This window comes from Bos indicus, chromosome 11, assembly GCF_029378745.1.
Source record: "Bos indicus isolate NIAB-ARS_2022 breed Sahiwal x Tharparkar chromosome 11, NIAB-ARS_B.indTharparkar_mat_pri_1.0, whole genome shotgun sequence".
In the NCBI taxonomy this organism is placed as follows: domain Eukaryota; kingdom Metazoa; phylum Chordata; class Mammalia; order Artiodactyla; family Bovidae; genus Bos; species Bos indicus.
Window position 1 is genome coordinate 106871580 of NC_091770.1, and position 18746 is coordinate 106890325.

Genomic DNA, 18746 nt, shown 5'->3' on the forward strand with positions numbered 1-18746 from the left:
CGGGCAAGCAGCCTTTATGGGTGTCTGTCCTCGGGAGGCCTCGTGCTACTTGGCGGAGGGTCCGGCAGGAATGAGGCGGGGATGCGCGCGTCCCCGGCACGACGCTCGTCCGCAAAGATCCCTGGGGCTCCATGTCCGGTGCAAGGAGTACGCTGGAGAAGCTCCAAGTGCCAAACAGGAGAAGCGATCCACAAGGCCATGAGCACCGCCACCAGCACCACCAGCACCACCAGCACCACCAGCACCACCAGCACCAACACGAAGGCCAAGGGGAGAAAGGCAACCCAACCAGTCCCAAAGAAACTTCTCCACCAGCATCGCACCGGTGCCTGAGTGGAGATATGTCGCGCCACGTTCATTTCTGAAAGCAAAGGTCCTCCCCGCACTGAGGAAAGACCCGAGCCTACCCTAGATTGTGATAGCAAGACAACTGGACTTCCGACTCTGCCCGTCCTGTCTGGCAGTCTCATCCAGCTGGGCCCCGGGCAAACGCCTCTGGACGCGAGGAGATGCGGCCGGCCTCCAAAGTGCCTGGGGCGGTGGGGAAGCTGTCCTCCCCTAGCTGCTTTCTCGACTGCCTCATGGGCCCGCGACCCGCTGGAGGGGCACCTGAGGCCCCTTATCGACCACCTCTTGCGTTTTTCTTTCTTTGGCTTGGCTGATGGCTTCAAACCCCAAACCCTCCATCAAACTTTGGCAGACCGGGAATTTGCGATGTAACATGTCCGACCTCGAGGGCCAACTCTGGCTCCTGACTGCGCTAGTCGGCGTGGCAAGGAACAGAGAACGTTCCGATGGCTTGTTTCCCCCGCATGGCTGCCTACGCCGCACCATGCCCTCCGCACGTAGAGAGGACAAAGAATGATGAGCAGTATCTTCCCCCGAGAACACGAACAAGCGTGCCCTGCCGGGGGAAGCGGAGCCACCCACAGTCCGCCCTCATCATCACCACGCATCTTCCTCCGCCCCATCGTCTCAAATGGACTTACTGCTTGCCCCATCCACACCCTCTGAAGGAGGAGGAGGAGGAGGAGGAGGAGGAGGAGGAGGAGGAGGAGGAGGAGAAGAATGTCGATTGGGGTGGCGTGACAGAGGATATGGGAAGGTGGCCTTATGCTGGGCGAAATCCGTGCAAAAGAGAGAAAAATCCTGGCTGATCTCGCTTCTCTGTGCCATGGGAAGGAGGTAAGAGGACAGCAAGAGTGTGAGCACTTGGATCATAAAGCACAAAGCGGTAGGCTCCTAGCATGGGATGAGGGGAGCGGGAGGTGGGAGGGGTGCAATAGGCTAAGGAAGAAAACGGGGTCAGGGCCCTTCTTTCCTAGTAAGGACCAACGGAATCAACACTCCAGCTATGGTAAACCTGTGGACGGTCAAACCCCCATAGTCCTGGAGGGCAAGCATAATGTCCAGGACGGGAGAGCAAACAAACACACATGTCACACACCGAGAAGGACAGCAACAGTCATCCTCCTCCAGGAGGGAAACCTTTTTGATACCTTGAGTTATACCGCATTTTGAGCCCCGGAATTCGAAAGACGACTCTATGAGTCAACTAGTGTATATAAAAGAGAGAAAGAGAATAAAAGCAACAAAAAAATAACAAAATGAACACAAAATTTAAAAAAAAGTTTAAAAATAAATGCAAAAAAAAAAAAAAACAAAAACTCAAAAAACCCTAAAACACCAAGCAGGGAAAAAAAAAAAAAAAAAAGAAGTAAATGATAAAGGAAGAAGGAAAAGGAAGCAAAAAGGGCAGCGGAGAGAGAAAAGGAGCTGCAGAAATGAATCCAAAGTTGCAGGAAGCCTATGCCTTTCTAAATGAGCTCGCTTTGGGTCTTGAGCAACGGCCCTGAAGGGAGAAAAGCATATGTGGCACTCTGCTGGCATCTTTTGGTGCTAGGACCCTGAACGCTAGAAGAGTGTCCAGTGAGAACGCATAGAAATAGGGGAGGACCTCGCTGGAGCGCAAAGTTGAGGCAAGGGTTTATTGTTGTCCAGGGAGGGGTTGTCCTCAGGCAGGGGTCTGGGGTCGGGAGACCCCTAAAGGGGAGAGGTTCGGTGGGCAGACATATGTTTCCACACGTGTGTTAGGATGTGAATGGTGAGCCCACGGAAGTCCTGTGCAGCCGGCATTTGTGTGCTGAACTTGGAAGCCCCGCAGTGAATCTCTAGCGGGCAAGGCTGGAAGGCCCAATGCCCCCGAATCATTTGCATCCTGAGCCCTTTGGTCCAGGGGGTCAGGTCGGAAGTGCGTGTGGGGCCTCGTCAAGGGGAATTCCCCGAGAAAAGTGTGGGTGGTTGGATGGCGGGAGTGGGAGTGGGCACGCCCTCGGCCGCCTCAGCCAATGAGGAGCCTGCACGTGCGGGGGTGGGGCTGTGAGGAAGCCCCCAGAGGCCCGAGGGGGCGGGGCCCAGGCCCTTTTCTGGAGCCGGACCGTCTGAGGGAAGGGGGCGTCGGCGTGCAGCTGCAGGTAGGAGATGGAAACCCTCGTGGGCCTTGTGTGCAGAGCCCCGGGGGCTGCTTCTGAGCACGGGGGAGGTGTGTGTCCGTCTCCCTTCGACGTCTTCCCCGGAGGGCAAGGTTGTGGGCCCAGCGCCGCTGGTGCGGGTGCCCTTCGGGGACCCTCTGTCCCTGAGGGGCCGTCGCCGGCGCTTGGGCGTCCCCAGCGGGGTGACTTGGCTCCTGGGTCAGCAGGGCTGACGCCTGGCCAGAAAGGCGCCCTGAGTTGGAAGGGGCCGTGGGGGGTGGGGGCTGGGCTTCAGAACCTGGGGAACACCTGCTACGTGAATGCGGCGCTGCAGTGTCTGAGCCACACGCCGCCCCTGGCCAGCTGGATGGTGTCCCAGCAGCACGCCACCCTCTGTCCGGCCCGCAGCGCCTGCACGCTCTGTGCCATGCGAGCTCACGTGACCCGAGCCCTCCTTCACGCGGGAGAGGTGATCCGGCCCCGCAAGGACCTGCTGGCGGGCTTCCACAGACACCAGCAGGAAGATGCCCACGAGTTTCTGATGTTCACTCTGAATGCCATGCAGCAAGGGTGCTTGAGTGCATCCCAGCCGTCGGGCCATGCCTCCGAGGACACCACCGTCATCCGTCAGATCTTCGGCGGGACCTGGAGGTCTCAGATCCAGTGTCTCCGCTGCCTCGGTGCCTCGGACACGTTCGACCCTTATCTGGACATCAGCCTGGATATCACGGCGGCTCAGAGTGTGGAGCAAGCTCTGAGAGAGCTGGTGAAGCCCGAGAAGCTGGACGCGGACAATGCCTATGACTGTGGCGTCTGTCTCCGGAAGGTGCCTGCCACCAAGAGGTTGACTTTGCACAGCACCTCCCAGGTCCTGGTGCTGGTGCTGAAGCGGTTCACACCGGTGAGCGGGGCCAAAAGGGCTCAGGAGGTGCGCTATCCCCAGTGCTTGGACCTGCAGCCCTACACGTCCGAGCGGAAGGCAGGGCCACTGGGCTACGTGCTCTATGCCGTGCTGGTGCACTCCGGGTGGAGCTGTGAGCGAGGACACTACTTCTGTTACGTCCGAGCGGGCAACGGCCAATGGTATAAGATGGACGATGCCAAGGTGACCGCCTGTGACGAGACCGCTGCCCTGAGCCAGAGCGCCTACGTCCTGTTCTACGCCCGGGAGGGTGCGTGGGAAGGGGGCGCTGGGGGAGGGGCAGCGGCCCCCGTCGGGGCTGACCCCACAGACCCGGGGCAGCCTGCAGCAGACGCCAGCGGCAGAGCTCCTGGGTCGGAGGAGTCCCCGGGGGACACAGAGGTCGAAGGGATGAGCTTAGAGCAGTGGCGACGCCTGCAAGAACACAGCCGACCGAAGCCGGCCTTGGAGCTGCGGAAGGTCCAGTCTGCCCTGCCTGCCGGCGCAGTCGTGATTCACCAGTCCAAACACGGAGGAGGGAGAAACCGCACGCCGCCCCAACAGGAGCACGAGCGGCTCGACCGTCCCAGCACGGACACCCCGCCTCCGGGGCCGAAGAACGTCGGCAACGGCCCTTGTGCCAGCGGGAGGGCCAGAGCCACCAAGGGGAAGAACAAGAAGCCGCGGCCGTCTCTGGGGCTGTGGCGGTAGGTCGGCTCTGACGCACATGCGTGCAGACGCCCAGGCACACGCTGTGTGCGGCACGCCCTGTGTGACGCACCGAGAGTTCCGACGAGGAGCGAGTTCCTCTCGGCCGTGGGCGTGATGCAGCCTCCTGGGAAAGAGCGGGGCACACTCCTGGGAGTGTGCCCGGGGTCTCGGTGTTCACTTGGGACGGGCTCGTGCCTGAGCGGCTGAGCTCTCGAGGGCTGGCTCTGCTGGGAAGTCGCTGGAGAGGATGGGGTGATGGGGTGCATGAGCGGGCCTGGGCACGGTCCGAGGGCCTCCCACTTCTGCGAGGGTGGGAGAGTCCTCTCGGGATGGGACTTTGGGTGTGGGTTTGCCTTTCGTTCCCCGTCTCCGTTCCCTGGCCGCACCGCTGGCCTCGGGTGAGTGACGCGGCCTGGAGACGCCTCACAGAGCACTCACGGCCAGCCGAGCAAGGAGAAGATCTCGGGAGCCCTTCGGGGGGCAGGGAAGAGCGGGTGCAGGTCCATGAACCGTCTCCTTCCGGCCGGTCAGGCTCTCGAAAATGCCCCAGACGTCGAGAGGCGTCCGGGGAGAGGACGGGCAAGCAGCCTTTATGGGTGTCTGTCCTTGGGAGGCCTCGTGCTACTTGGCGGAGGGTCCGGCAGGAATGAGGCGGGGATGCGCGCGTCCCCGGCACGACGCTCGTCCGCAAAGATCCCTGGGGCTCCATGTCCGGTGCAAGGAGTACGCTGGAGAAGCTCCAAGTGCCAAACAGGAGAAGCGATCCACAAGGCCATGAGCACCGCCACCAGCACCACCAGCACCACCAGCACCACCAGCACCCACACGAAGGCCAAGGGGAGAAAGGCAACCCAACCAGTCCCAAAGAAACTTCTCCACCAGCATCGCACCGGTGCCTGAGTGGAGATATGTCGCGCCACGTTCATTTCTGAAAGCAAAGGTCCTCCCCGCACTGAGGAAAGACCCGAGCCTACCCTAGATTGTGATAGCAAGACAACTGGACTTCCGACTCTGCCCGTCCTGTCTGGCAGTCTCATCCAGCTGGGCCCCGGGCAAACGCCTCTGGACGCGAGGAGATGCGGCCGGCCTCCAAAGTGCCTGGGGCGGTGGGGAAGCTGTCCTCCCCTAGCTGCTTTCTCGACTGCCTCATGGGCCCGCGACCCGCTGGAGGGGCACCTGAGGCCCCTTATCGACCACCTCTTGCGTTTTTCTTTCTTTGGCTTGGCTGATGGCTTCAAACCCCAAACCCTCCATCAAACTTTGGCAGACCGGGAATTTGCGATGTAACATGTCCGACCTCGAGGGCCAACTCTGGCTCCTGACTGCGCTAGTCGGCGTGGCAAGGAACAGAGAACGTTCCGATGGCTTGTTTCCCCCGCATGGCTGCCTACGCCGCACCATGCCCTCCGCACGTAGAGAGGACAAAGAATGATGAGCAGTATCTTCCCCCGAGAACACGAACAAGCGTGCCCTGCCGGGGGAAGCGGAGCCACCCACAGTCCGCCCTCATCATCACCACGCATCTTCCTCCGCCCCATCGTCTCAAATGGACTTACTGCTTGCCCCATCCACACCCTCTGAAGGAGGAGGAGGAGGAGGAGGAGGAGGAGGAGGAGGATGAGGAGGAGGAGGAGAAGAATGTCGATTGGGGTGGCGTGACAGAGGATATGGGAAGGTGGCCTTATGCTGGGCGAAATCCGTGCAAAAGAGAGAAAAATCCTGGCTGATCTCGCTTCTCTGTGCCATGGGAAGGAGGTAAGAGGACAGCAAGAGTGTGAGCACTTGGATCATAAAGCACAAAGCGGTAGGCTCCTAGCATGGGATGAGGGGAGCGGGAGGTGGGAGGGGTGCAATAGGCTAAGGAAGAAAACGGGGTCAGGGCCCTTCTTTCCTAGTAAGGACCAACGGAATCAACACTCCAGCTATGGTAAACCTGTGGACGGTCAAACCCCCATAGTCCTGGAGGGCAAGCATAATGTCCAGGACGGGAGAGCAAACAAACACACATGTCACACACCGAGAAGGACAGCAACAGTCATCCTCCTCCAGGAGGGAAACCTTTTTGATACCTTGAGTTATACCGCATTTTGAGCCCCGGAATTCGAAAGACGACTCTATGAGTCAACTAGTGTATATAAAAGAGAGAAAGAGAATAAAAGCAACAAAAAAATAACAAAATGAACACAAAATTTAAAAAAAAGTTTAAAAATAAATGCAAAAAAAAAAAAAAAAAAACCTCAAAAAACCCTAAAACACCAAGCAGGGAAAAAAAAAAAAAAAGAAGTAAATGATAAAGGAAGAAGGAAAAGGAAGCAAAAAGGGCAGCGGAGAGAGAAAAGGAGCTGCAGAAATGAATCCAAAGTTGCAGGAAGCCTATGCCTTTCTAAATGAGCTCGCTTTGGGTCTTGAGCAACGGCCCTGAAGGGAGAAAAGCATATGTGGCACTCTGCTGGCATCTTTTGGTGCTAGGACCCTGAACGCTAGAAGAGTGTCCAGTGAGAACGCATAGAAATAGGGGAGGACCTCGCTGGAGCGCAAAGTTGAGGCAAGGGTTTATTGTTGTCCGGGGAGGGGTTGTCCTCAGGCAGGGGTCTGGGGTCGGGAGACCCCTAAAGGGGAGAGGTTCGGTGGGCAGACATATGTTTCCACACGTGTGTTAGGATGTGAATGGTGAGCCCACGGAAGTCCTGTGCAGCCGGCATTTGTGTGCTGAACTTGGAAGCCCCGCAGTGAATCTCTAGCGGGCAAGGCTGGAAGGCCCAATGCCCCCGAATCATTTGCATCCTGAGCCCTTTGGTCCAGGGGGTCAGGTCGGAAGTGCGTGTGGGGCCTCGTCAAGGGGAATTCCCCGAGAAAAGTGTGGGTGGTTGGATGGCGGGAGTGGGAGTGGGCACGCCCTCGGCCGCCTCAGCCAATGAGGAGCCTGCACGTGCGGGGGTGGGGCTGTGAGGAAGCCCCCAGAGGCCCGAGGGGGCGGGGCCCAGGCCCTTTTCTGGAGCCGGACCGTCTGAGGGAAGGAGGCGTCGGCGTGCAGCTGCAGGTAGGAGATGGAAACCCTCGTGGGCCTTGTGTGCAGAGCCCCGGGGGCTGCTTCTGAGCACGGGGGAGGTGTGTGTCCGTCTCCCTTCGACGTCTTCCCCGGAGGGCAAGGTTGTGGGCCCAGCGCCGCTGGTGCGGGTGCCCTTCGGGGACCCTCTGTCCCTGAGGGGCCGTCGCCGGCGCTTGGGCGTCCCCAGCGGGGTGACTTGGCTCCTGGGTCAGCAGGGCTGACGCCTGGCCAGAAAGGCGCCCTGAGTTGGAAGGGGCCGTGGGGGGTGGGGGCTGGGCTTCAGAACCTGGGGAACACCTGCTACGTGAATGCGGCGCTGCAGTGTCTGAGCCACACGCCGCCCCTGGCCAGCTGGATGGTGTCCCAGCAGCACGCCACCCTCTGTCCGGCCCGCAGCGCCTGCACGCTCTGTGCCATGCGAGCTCACGTGACCCGAGCCCTCCTTCACGCGGGAGAGGTGATCCGGCCCCGCAAGGACCTGCTGGCGGGCTTCCACAGACACCAGCAGGAAGATGCCCACGAGTTTCTGATGTTCACTCTGAATGCCATGCAGCAAGGGTGCTTGAGTGCATCCCAGCCGTCGGGCCATGCCTCCGAGGACACCACCGTCATCCGTCAGATCTTCGGCGGGACCTGGAGGTCTCAGATCCAGTGTCTCCGCTGCCTCGGTGTCTCGGACACGTTCGACCCTTATCTGGACATCAGCCTGGATATCACGGCGGCTCAGAGTGTGGAGCAAGCTCTGAGAGAGCTGGTGAAGCCCGAGAAGCTGGACGCGGACAATGCCTATGACTGTGGCGTCTGTCTCCGGAAGGTGCCTGCCACCAAGAGGTTGACTTTGCACAGCACCTCCCAGGTCCTGGTGCTGGTGCTGAAGCGGTTCACACCGGTGAGCGGGGCCAAAAGGGCTCAGGAGGTGCGCTATCCCCAGTGCTTGGACCTGCAGCCCTACACGTCCGAGCGGAAGGCAGGGCCACTGGGCTACGTGCTCTATGCCGTGCTGGTGCACTCCGGGTGGAGCTGTGAGCGAGGACACTACTTCTGTTACGTCCGAGCGGGCAACGGCCAATGGTATAAGATGGACGATGCCAAGGTGACCGCCTGTGACGAGACCGCTGCCCTGAGCCAGAGCGCCTACGTCCTGTTCTACGCCCGGGAGGGTGCGTGGGAAGGGGGCGCTGGGGGAGGGGCAGCGGCCCCCGTCGGGGCTGACCCCACAGACCCGGGGCAGCCTGCAGCAGACGCCAGCGGCAGAGCTCCTGGGTCGGAGGAGTCCCCGGGGGACACAGAGGTCGAAGGGATGAGCTTAGAGCAGTGGCGACGCCTGCAAGAACACAGCCGACCGAAGCCGGCCTTGGAGCTGCGGAAGGTCCAGTCTGCCCTGCCTGCCGGCGCAGTCGTGATTCACCAGTCCAAACACGGAGGAGGGAGAAACCGCACGCCGCCCCAACAGGAGCACGAGCGGCTCGACCGTCCCAGCACGGACACCCCGCCTCCGGGGCCGAAGAACGTCGGCAACGGCCCTTGTGCCAGCGGGAGGGCCAGAGCCACCAAGGGGAAGAACAAGAAGCCGCGGCCGTCTCTGGGGCTGTGGCGGTAGGTCGGCTCTGACGCACATGCGTGCAGACGCCCAGGCACACGCTGTGTGCGGCACGCCCTGTGTGACGCACCGAGAGTTCCGACGAGGAGCGAGTTCCTCTCGGCCGTGGGCGTGATGCAGCCTCCTGGGAAAGAGCGGGGCACACTCCTGGGAGTGTGCCCGGGGTCTCGGTGTTCACTTGGGACGGGCTCGTGCCTGAGCGGCTGAGCTCTCGAGGGCTGGCTCTGCTGGGAAGTCGCTGGAGAGGATGGGGTGATGGGGTGCATGAGCGGGCCTGGGCACGGTCCGAGGGCCTCCCACTTCTGCGAGGGTGGGAGAGTCCTCTCGGGATGGGACTTTGGGTGTGGGTTTGCCTTTCGTTCCCCGTCTCCGTTCCCTGGCCGCACCGCTGGCCTCGGGTGAGTGACGCGGCCTGGAGACGCCTCACAGAGCGCTCACGGCCAGCCGAGCAAGGAGAAGATCTCGGGAGCCCTTCGGGGGGCAGGGAAGAGCGGGTGCAGGTCCATGAACCGTCTCCTTCCGGCCGGTCAGGCTCTCGAAAATGCCCCAGACGTCGAGAGGCGTCCGGGGAGAGGACGGGCAAGCAGCCTTTATGGGTGTCTGTCCTTGGGAGGCCTCGTGCTACTTGGCGGAGGGTCCGGCAGGAATGAGGCGGGGATGCGCGCGTCCCCGGCACGACGCTCGTCCGCAAAGATCCCTGGGGCTCCATGTCCGGTGCAAGGAGTACGCTGGAGAAGCTCCAAGTGCCAAACAGGAGAAGCGATCCACAAGGCCATGAGCACCGCCACCAGCACCACCAGCACCACCAGCACCACCAGCACCCACACGAAGGCCAAGGGGAGAAAGGCAACCCAACCAGTCCCAAAGAAACTTCTCCACCAGCATCGCACCGGTGCCTGAGTGGAGATATGTCGCGCCACGTTCATTTCTGAAAGCAAAGGTCCTCCCCGCACTGAGGAAAGACCCGAGCCTACCCTAGATTGTGATAGCAAGACAACTGGACTTCCGACTCTGCCCGTCCTGTCTGGCAGTCTCATCCAGCTGGGCCCCGGGCAAACGCCTCTGGACGCGAGGAGATGCGGCCGGCCTCCAAAGTGCCTGGGGCGGTGGGGAAGCTGTCCTCCCCTAGCTGCTTTCTCGACTGCCTCATGGGCCCGCGACCCGCTGGAGGGGCACCTGAGGCCCCTTATCGACCACCTCTTGCGTTTTTCTTTCTTTGGCTTGGCTGATGGCTTCAAACCCCAAACCCTCCATCAAACTTTGGCAGACCGGGAATTTGCGATGTAACATGTCCGACCTCGAGGGCCAACTCTGGCTCCTGACTGCGCTAGTCGGCGTGGCAAGGAACAGAGAACGTTCCGATGGCTTGTTTCCCCCGCATGGCTGCCTACGCCGCACCATGCCCTCCGCACGTAGAGAGGACAAAGAATGATGAGCAGTATCTTCCCCCGAGAACACGAACAAGCGTGCCCTGCCGGGGGAAGCGGAGCCACCCACAGTCCGCCCTCATCATCACCACGCATCTTCCTCCGCCCCATCGTCTCAAATGGACTTACTGCTTGCCCCATCCACACCCTCTGAAGGAGGAGGAGGAGGAGGAGGAGGAGGAGGAGGAGGAGGAGGAGGAGGAGGAGAAGAATGTCGATTGGGGTGGCGTGACAGAGGATATGGGAAGGTGGCCTTATGCTGGGCGAAATCCGTGCAAAAGAGAGAAAAATCCTGGCTGATCTCGCTTCTCTGTGCCATGGGAAGGAGGTAAGAGGACAGCAAGAGTGTGAGCACTTGGATCATAAAGCACAAAGCGGTAGGCTCCTAGCATGGGATGAGGGGAGCGGGAGGTGGGAGGGGTGCAATAGGCTAAGGAAGAAAACGGGGTCAGGGCCCTTCTTTCCTAGTAAGGACCAACGGAATCAACACTCCAGCTATGGTAAACCTGTGGACGGTCAAACCCCCATAGTCCTGGAGGGCAAGCATAATGTCCAGGACGGGAGAGCAAACAAACACACATGTCACACACCGAGAAGGACAGCAACAGTCATCCTCCTCCAGGAGGGAAACCTTTTTGATACCTTGAGTTATACCGCATTTTGAGCCCCGGAATTCGAAAGACGACTCTATGAGTCAACTAGTGTATATAAAAGAGAGAAAGAGAATAAAAGCAACAAAAAAATAACAAAATGAACACAAAATTTAAAAAAAAGTTTAAAAATAAATGCAAAAAAAAAAAAAAACAAAAACTCAAAAAACCCTAAAACACCAAGCAGGGAAAAAAAAAAAAAAAAAAGAAGTAAATGATAAAGGAAGAAGGAAAAGGAAGCAAAAAGGGCAGCGGAGAGAGAAAAGGAGCTGCAGAAATGAATCCAAAGTTGCAGGAAGCCTATGCCTTTCTAAATGAGCTCGCTTTGGGTCTTGAGCAACGGCCCTGAAGGGAGAAAAGCATATGTGGCACTCTGCTGGCATCTTTTGGTGCTAGGACCCTGAACGCTAGAAGAGTGTCCAGTGAGAACGCATAGAAATAGGGGAGGACCTCGCTGGAGCGCAAAGTTGAGGCAAGGGTTTATTGTTGTCCAGGGAGGGGTTGTCCTCAGGCAGGGGTCTGGGGTCGGGAGACCCCTAAAGGGGAGAGGTTCGGTGGGCAGACATATGTTTCCACACGTGTGTTAGGATGTGAATGGTGAGCCCACGGAAGTCCTGTGCAGCCGGCATTTGTGTGCTGAACTTGGAAGCCCCGCAGTGAATCTCTAGCGGGCAAGGCTGGAAGGCCCAATGCCCCCGAATCATTTGCATCCTGAGCCCTTTGGTCCAGGGGGTCAGGTCGGAAGTGCGTGTGGGGCCTCGTCAAGGGGAATTCCCCGAGAAAAGTGTGGGTGGTTGGATGGCGGGAGTGGGAGTGGGCACGCCCTCGGCCGCCTCAGCCAATGAGGAGCCTGCACGTGCGGGGGTGGGGCTGTGAGGAAGCCCCCAGAGGCCCGAGGGGGCGGGGCCCAGGCCCTTTTCTGGAGCCGGACCGTCTGAGGGAAGGGGGCGTCGGCGTGCAGCTGCAGGTAGGAGATGGAAACCCTCGTGGGCCTTGTGTGCAGAGCCCCGGGGGCTGCTTCTGAGCACGGGGGAGGTGTGTGTCCGTCTCCCTTCGACGTCTTCCCCGGAGGGCAAGGTTGTGGGCCCAGCGCCGCTGGTGCGGGTGCCCTTCGGGGACCCTCTGTCCCTGAGGGGCCGTCGCCGGCGCTTGGGCGTCCCCAGCGGGGTGACTTGGCTCCTGGGTCAGCAGGGCTGACGCCTGGCCAGAAAGGCGCCCTGAGTTGGAAGGGGCCGTGGGGGGTGGGGGCTGGGCTTCAGAACCTGGGGAACACCTGCTACGTGAATGCGGCGCTGCAGTGTCTGAGCCACACGCCGCCCCTGGCCAGCTGGATGGTGTCCCAGCAGCACGCCACCCTCTGTCCGGCCCGCAGCGCCTGCACGCTCTGTGCCATGCGAGCTCACGTGACCCGAGCCCTCCTTCACGCGGGAGAGGTGATCCGGCCCCGCAAGGACCTGCTGGCGGGCTTCCACAGACACCAGCAGGAAGATGCCCACGAGTTTCTGATGTTCACTCTGAATGCCATGCAGCAAGGGTGCTTGAGTGCATCCCAGCCGTCGGGCCATGCCTCCGAGGACACCACCGTCATCCGTCAGATCTTCGGCGGGACCTGGAGGTCTCAGATCCAGTGTCTCCGCTGCCTCGGTGTCTCGGACACGTTCGACCCTTATCTGGACATCAGCCTGGATATCACGGCGGCTCAGAGTGTGGAGCAAGCTCTGAGAGAGCTGGTGAAGCCCGAGAAGCTGGACGCGGACAATGCCTATGACTGTGGCGTCTGTCTCCGGAAGGTGCCTGCCACCAAGAGGTTGACTTTGCACAGCACCTCCCAGGTCCTGGTGCTGGTGCTGAAGCGGTTCACACCGGTGAGCGGGGCCAAAAGGGCTCAGGAGGTGCGCTATCCCCAGTGCTTGGACCTGCAGCCCTACACGTCCGAGCGGAAGGCAGGGCCACTGGGCTACGTGCTCTATGCCGTGCTGGTGCACTCCGGGTGGAGCTGTGAGCGAGGACACTACTTCTGTTACGTCCGAGCGGGCAACGGCCAATGGTATAAGATGGACGATGCCAAGGTGACCGCCTGTGACGAGACCGCTGCCCTGAGCCAGAGCGCCTACGTCCTGTTCTACGCCCGGGAGGGTGCGTGGGAAGGGGGCGCTGGGGGAGGGGCAGCGGCCCCCGTCGGGGCTGACCCCACAGACCCGGGGCAGCCTGCAGCAGACGCCAGCGGCAGAGCTCCTGGGTCGGAGGAGTCCCCGGGGGACACAGAGGTCGAAGGGATGAGCTTAGAGCAGTGGCGACGCCTGCAAGAACACAGCCGACCGAAGCCGGCCTTGGAGCTGCGGAAGGTCCAGTCTGCCCTGCCTGCCGGCGCAGTCGTGATTCACCAGTCCAAACACGGAGGAGGGAGAAACCGCACGCCGCCCCAACAGGAGCACGAGCGGCTCGACCGTCCCAGCACGGACACCCCGCCTCCGGGGCCGAAGAACGTCGGCAACGGCCCTTGTGCCAGCGGGAGGGCCAGAGCCACCAAGGGGAAGAACAAGAAGCCGCGGCCGTCTCTGGGGCTGTGGCGGTAGGTCGGCTCTGACGCACATGCGTGCAGACGCCCAGGCACACGCTGTGTGCGGCACGCCCTGTGTGACGCACCGAGAGTTCCGACGAGGAGCGAGTTCCTCTCGGCCGTGGGCGTGATGCAGCCTCCTGGGAAAGAGCGGGGCACACTCCTGGGAGTGTGCCCGGGGTCTCGGTGTTCACTTGGGACGGGCTCGTGCCTGAGCGGCTGAGCTCTCGAGGGCTGGCTCTGCTGGGAAGTCGCTGGAGAGGATGGGGTGATGGGGTGCATGAGCGGGCCTGGGCACGGTCCGAGGGCCTCCCACTTCTGCGAGGGTGGGAGAGTCCTCTCGGGATGGGACTTTGGGTGTGGGTTTGCCTTTCGTTCCCCGTCTCCGTTCCCTGGCCGCACCGCTGGCCTCGGGTGAGTGACGCGGCCTGGAGACGCCTCACAGAGCGCTCACGGCCAGCCGAGCAAGGAGAAGATCTCGGGAGCCCTTCGGGGGGCAGGGAAGAGCGGGTGCAGGTCCATGAACCGTCTCCTTCCGGCCGGTCAGGCTCTCGAAAATGCCCCAGACGTCGAGAGGCGTCCGGGGAGAGGACGGGCAAGCAGCCTTTATGGGTGTCTGTCCTTGGGAGGCCTCGTGCTACTTGGCGGAGGGTCCGGCAGGAATGAGGCGGGGATGCGCGCGTCCCCGGCACGACGCTCGTCCGCAAAGATCCCTGGGGCTCCATGTCCGGTGCAAGGAGTACGCTGGAGAAGCTCCAAGTGCCAAACAGGAGAAGCGATCCACAAGGCCATGAGCACCGCCACCAGCACCACCAGCACCCACACGAAGGCCAAGGGGAGAAAGGCAACCCAACCAGTCCCAAAGAAACTTCTCCACCAGCATCGCACCGGTGCCTGAGTGGAGATATGTCGCGCCACGTTCATTTCTGAAAGCAAAGGTCCTCCCCGCACTGAGGAAAGACCCGAGCCTACCCTAGATTGTGATAGCAAGACAACTGGACTTCCGACTCTGCCCGTCCTGTCTGGCAGTCTCATCCAGCTGGGCCCCGGGCAAACGCCTCTGGACGCGAGGAGATGCGGCCGGCCTCCAAAGTGCCTGGGGCGGTGGGGAAGCTGTCCTCCCCTAGCTGCTTTCGCGACTGCCTCATGGGCCCGCGACCCGCTGGAGGGGCACCTGAGGCCCCTTATCGACCACCTCTTGCGTTTTTCTTTCTTTGGCTTGGCTGATGGCTTCAAACCCCAAACCCTCCATCAAACTTTGGCAGACCGGGAATTTGCGATGTAACATGTCCGACCTCGAGGGCCAACTCTGGCTCCTGACTGCGCTAGTCGGCGTGGCAAGGAACAGAGAACGTTCCGATGGCTTGTTTCCCCCGCATGGCTGCCTACGCCGCACCATGCCCTCCGCACGTAGAGAGGACAAAGAATGATGAGCAGTATCTTCCCCCGAGAACACGAACAAGCGTGCCCTGCCGGGGGAAGCGGAGCCACCCACAGTCCGCCCTCATCATCACCACGCATCTTCCTCCGCCCCATCGTCTCAAATGGACTTACTGCTTGCCCCATCCACACCCTCTGAAGGAGGAGGAGGAGGAGGAGGAGGAGGAGGAGGAGGAGGAGGAGGAGAAGAATGTCGATTGGGGTGGCGTGACAGAGGATATGGGAAGGTGGCCTTATGCTGGGCGAAATCCGTGCAAAAGAGAGAAAAATCCTGGCTGATCTCGCTTCTCTGTGCCATGGGAAGGAGGTAAGAGGACAGCAAGAGTGTGAGCACTTGGATCATAAAGCACAAAGCGGTAGGCTCCTAGCATGGGATGAGGGGAGCGGGAGGTGGGAGGGGTGCAATAGGCTAAGGAAGAAAACGGGGTCAGGGCCCTTCTTTCCTAGTAAGGACCAACGGAATCAACACTCCAGCTATGGTAAACCTGTGGACGGTCAAACCCCCATAGTCCTGGAGGGCAAGCATAATGTCCAGGACGGGAGAGCAAACAAACACACATGTCACACACCGAGAAGGACAGCAACAGTCATCCTCCTCCAGGAGGGAAACCTTTTTGATACCTTGAGTTATACCGCATTTTGAGCCCCGGAATTCGAAAGACGACTCTATGAGTCAACTAGTGTATATAAAAGAGAGAAAGAGAATAAAAGCAACAAAAAAATAACAAAATGAACACAAAATTTAAAAAAAAGTTTAAAAATAAATGCAAAAAAAAAAAAAAACAAAAACTCAAAAAACCCTAAAACACCAAGCAGGGAAAAAAAAAAAAAAAAAAGAAGTAAATGATAAAGGAAGAAGGAAAAGGAAGCAAAAAGGGCAGCGGAGAGAGAAAAGGAGCTGCAGAAATGAATCCAAAGTTGCAGGAAGCCTATGCCTTTCTAAATGAGCTCGCTTTGGGTCTTGAGCAACGGCCCTGAAGGGAGAAAAGCATATGTGGCACTCTGCTGGCATCTTTTGGTGCTAGGACCCTGAACGCTAGAAGAGTGTCCAGTGAGAACGCATAGAAATAGGGGAGGACCTCGCTGGAGCGCAAAGTTGAGGCAAGGGTTTATTGTTGTCCAGGGAGGGGTTGTCCTCAGGCAGGGGTCTGGGGTCGGGAGACCCCTAAAGGGGAGAGGTTCGGTGGGCAGACATATGTTTCCACACGTGTGTTAGGATGTGAATGGTGAGCCCACGGAAGTCCTGTGCAGCCGGCATTTGTGTGCTGAACTTGGAAGCCCCGCAGTGAATCTCTAGCGGGCAAGGCTGGAAGGCCCAATGCCCCCGAATCATTTGCATCCTGAGCCCTTTGGTCCAGGGGGTCAGGTCGGAAGTGCGTGTGGGGCCTCGTCAAGGGGAATTCCCCGAGAAAAGTGTGGGTGGTTGGATGGCGGGAGTGGGAGTGGGCACGCCCTCGGCCGCCTCAGCCAATGAGGAGCCTGCACGTGCGGGGGTGGGGCTGTGAGGAAGCCCCCAGAGGCCCGAGGGGGCGGGGCCCAGGCCCTTTTCTGGAGCCGGACCGTCTGAGGGAAGGGGGCGTCGGCGTGCAGCTGCAGGTAGGAGATGGAAACCCTCGTGGGCCTTGTGTGCAGAGCCCCGGGGGCTGCTTCTGAGCACGGGGGAGGTGTGTGTCCGTCTCCCTTCGACGTCTTCCCCGGAGGGCAAGGTTGTGGGCCCAGCGCCGCTGGTGCGGGTGCCCTTCGGGGACCCTCTGTCCCTGAGGGGCCGTCGCCGGCGCTTGGGCGTCCCCAGCGGGGTGACTTGGCTCCTGGGTCAGCAGGGCTGACGCCTGGCCAGAAAGGCGCCCTGAGTTGGAAGGGGCCGTGGGGGGTGGGGGCTGGGCTTCAGAACCTGGGGAACACCTGCTACGTGAATGCGGCGCTGCAGTGTCTGAGCCACACGCCGCCCCTGGCCAGCTGGATGGTGTCCCAGCAGCACGCCACCCTCTGTCCGGCCCGCAGCGCCTGCACGCTCTGTGCCATGCGAGCTCACGTGACCCGAGCCCTCCTTCACGCGGGAGAGGTGATCCGGCCCCGCAAGGACCTGCTGGCGGGCTTCCACAGACACCAGCAGGAAGATGCCCACGAGTTTCTGATGTTCACTCTGAATGCCATGCAGCAAGGGTGCTTGAGTGCATCCCAGCCGTCGGGCCATGCCTCCGAGGACACCACCGTCATCCGTCAGATCTTCGGCGGGACCTGGAGGTCTCAGATCCAGTGTCTCCGCTGCCTCGGTGTCTCGGACACGTTCGACCCTTATCTGGACATCAGCCTGGATATCACGGCGGCTCAGAGTGTGGAGCAAGCTCTGAGAGAGCTGGTGAAGCCCGAGAAGCTGGACGCGGACAATGCCTATGACTGTGGCGTCTGTCTCCGGAAGGTGCCTGCCACCAAGAGGTTGACTTTGCACAGCACCTCCCAGGTCCTGGTGCTGGTGCTGAAGCGGTTCACACCGGTGAGCGGGGCCAAAAGGGCTCAGGAGGTGCGCTATCCCCAGTGCTTGGACCTGCAGCCCTACACGTCCGAGCGGAAGGCAGGGCCACTGGGCTACGTGCTCTATGCCGTGCTGGTGCACTCCGGGTGGAGCTGTGAGCGAGGACACTACTTCTGTTACGTCCGAGCGGGCAACGGCCAATGGTATAAGATGGACGATGCCAAGGTGACCGCCTGTGACGAGACCGCTGCCCTGAGCCAGAGCGCCTACGTCCTGTTCTACGCCCGGGAGGGTGCGTGGGAAGGGGGCGCTGGGGGAGGGGCAGCGGCCCCCGTCGGGGCTGACCCCACAGACCCGGGGCAGCCTGCAGCAGACGCCAGCGGCAGAGCTCCTGGGTCGGAGGAGTCCCCGGGGGACACAGAGGTCGAAGGGATGAGCTTAGAGCAGTGGCGACGCCTGCAAGAACACAGCCGACCGAAGCCGGCCTTGGAGCTGCGGAAGGTCCAGTCTGCCCTGCCTGCCGGCGCAGTCGTGATTCACCAGTCCAAACACGGAGGAGGGAGAAACCGCACGCCGCCCCAACAGGAGCACGAGCGGCTCGACCGTCCCAGCACGGACACCCCGCCTCCGGGGCCGAAGAACGTCGGCAACGGCCCTTGTGCCAGCGGGAGGGCCAGAGCCACCAAGGGGAAGAACAAGAAGCCGCGGCCGTCTCTGGGGCTGTGGCGGTAGGTCGGCTCTGACGCACATGCGTGCAGACGCCCAGGCACACGCTGTGTGCGGCACGCCCTGTGTGACGCACCGAGAGTTCCGACGAGGAGCGAGTTCCTCTCGGCCGTGGGCGTGATGCAGCCTCCTGGGAAAGAGCGGGGCACACTCCTGGGAGTGTGCCCGGGGTCTCGGTGTTCACTTGGGACGGGCTCGTGCCTGAGCGGCTGAGCTCTCGAGGGCTGGCTCTGCTGGGAAGTCGCTGGAGAGGATGGGGTGATGGGGTGCATGAGCGGGCCTGGGCACGGTCCGAGGGCCTCCCACTTCTGCGAGGGTGGGAGAGTCCTCTCGGGATGGGACTTTGGGTGTGGGTTTGCCTTTCGTTCCCCGTCTCCGTTCCCTGGCCGCACCGCTGGCCTCGGGTGAGTGACGCGGCCTGGAGACGCCTCACAGAGCGCTCACGGCCAGCCGAGCAAGGAGAAGATCTCGGGAGCCCTTCGGGGGGCAGGGAAGAGCGGGTGCAGGTCCATGAACCGTCTCCTTCCGGCCGGTCAGGCTCTCGAAAATGCCCCAGACGTCGAGAGGCGTCCGGGGAGAGGACGGGCAAGCAGCCTTTATGGGTGTCTGTCCTCGGGAGGCCTCGTGCTACTTGGCGGAGGGTCCGGCAGGAATGAGGCGGGGATGCGCGCGTCCCCGGCACGACGCTCGTCCGCAAAGATCCCTGGGGCTCCATGTCCGGTGCAAGGAGTACGCTGG

General features: G+C 60.9%; 4 protein-coding genes across 4 annotated transcripts; all 4 read left to right on the forward strand.

Moving 5' to 3' along the window:
• The first annotated feature begins 2481 nt into the window (after nucleotides 1-2481).
• LOC139185971 (ubiquitin carboxyl-terminal hydrolase 17-like protein 6) lies at nucleotides 2482-4133 on the forward strand. Its single transcript, XM_070799853.1, has one exon. It carries the CDS (start codon nucleotides 2482-2484, stop codon nucleotides 4081-4083), a length of 1602 nt encoding a protein of 533 aa, XP_070655954.1. The 3' UTR covers nucleotides 4084-4133.
• Nucleotides 4134-7130: 2997 nt separating this feature from the next.
• LOC139185972 (ubiquitin carboxyl-terminal hydrolase 17-like protein 6) lies at nucleotides 7131-8782 on the forward strand. Its single transcript, XM_070799854.1, has one exon. It carries the CDS (start codon nucleotides 7131-7133, stop codon nucleotides 8730-8732), a length of 1602 nt encoding a protein of 533 aa, XP_070655955.1. The 3' UTR covers nucleotides 8733-8782.
• A 3001-nt stretch (nucleotides 8783-11783) lies between these two features.
• On the forward strand, nucleotides 11784-13435 carry LOC109558055 (ubiquitin carboxyl-terminal hydrolase 17-like protein 6). Its single transcript, XM_070799856.1, has one exon. The coding sequence runs from the start codon at nucleotides 11784-11786 to the stop codon at nucleotides 13383-13385; it is 1602 nt and encodes a 533-aa protein (XP_070655957.1). The 3' UTR covers nucleotides 13386-13435.
• A 2977-nt stretch (nucleotides 13436-16412) lies between these two features.
• LOC139185973 (ubiquitin carboxyl-terminal hydrolase 17-like protein 6) lies at nucleotides 16413-18064 on the forward strand. The gene has a single exon (XM_070799857.1). The coding sequence runs from the start codon at nucleotides 16413-16415 to the stop codon at nucleotides 18012-18014; it is 1602 nt and encodes a 533-aa protein (XP_070655958.1). The 3' UTR covers nucleotides 18015-18064.
• Nucleotides 18065-18746: the final 682 nt, after the last annotated feature.

Bases quoted from the DNA above. Each gene is read 5' to 3' on its own strand.
- LOC139185971 (XM_070799853.1), top strand. From the start codon at position 2,482: ATGGAAACCCTCGTGGGCCTTGTGTGCAGAGCCCCGGGGGCTGCTTCT.
- LOC139185972 (XM_070799854.1), top strand. From the start codon at position 7,131: ATGGAAACCCTCGTGGGCCTTGTGTGCAGAGCCCCGGGGGCTGCTTCT.
- LOC109558055 (XM_070799856.1), top strand. From the start codon at position 11,784: ATGGAAACCCTCGTGGGCCTTGTGTGCAGAGCCCCGGGGGCTGCTTCT.
- LOC139185973 (XM_070799857.1), top strand. From the start codon at position 16,413: ATGGAAACCCTCGTGGGCCTTGTGTGCAGAGCCCCGGGGGCTGCTTCT.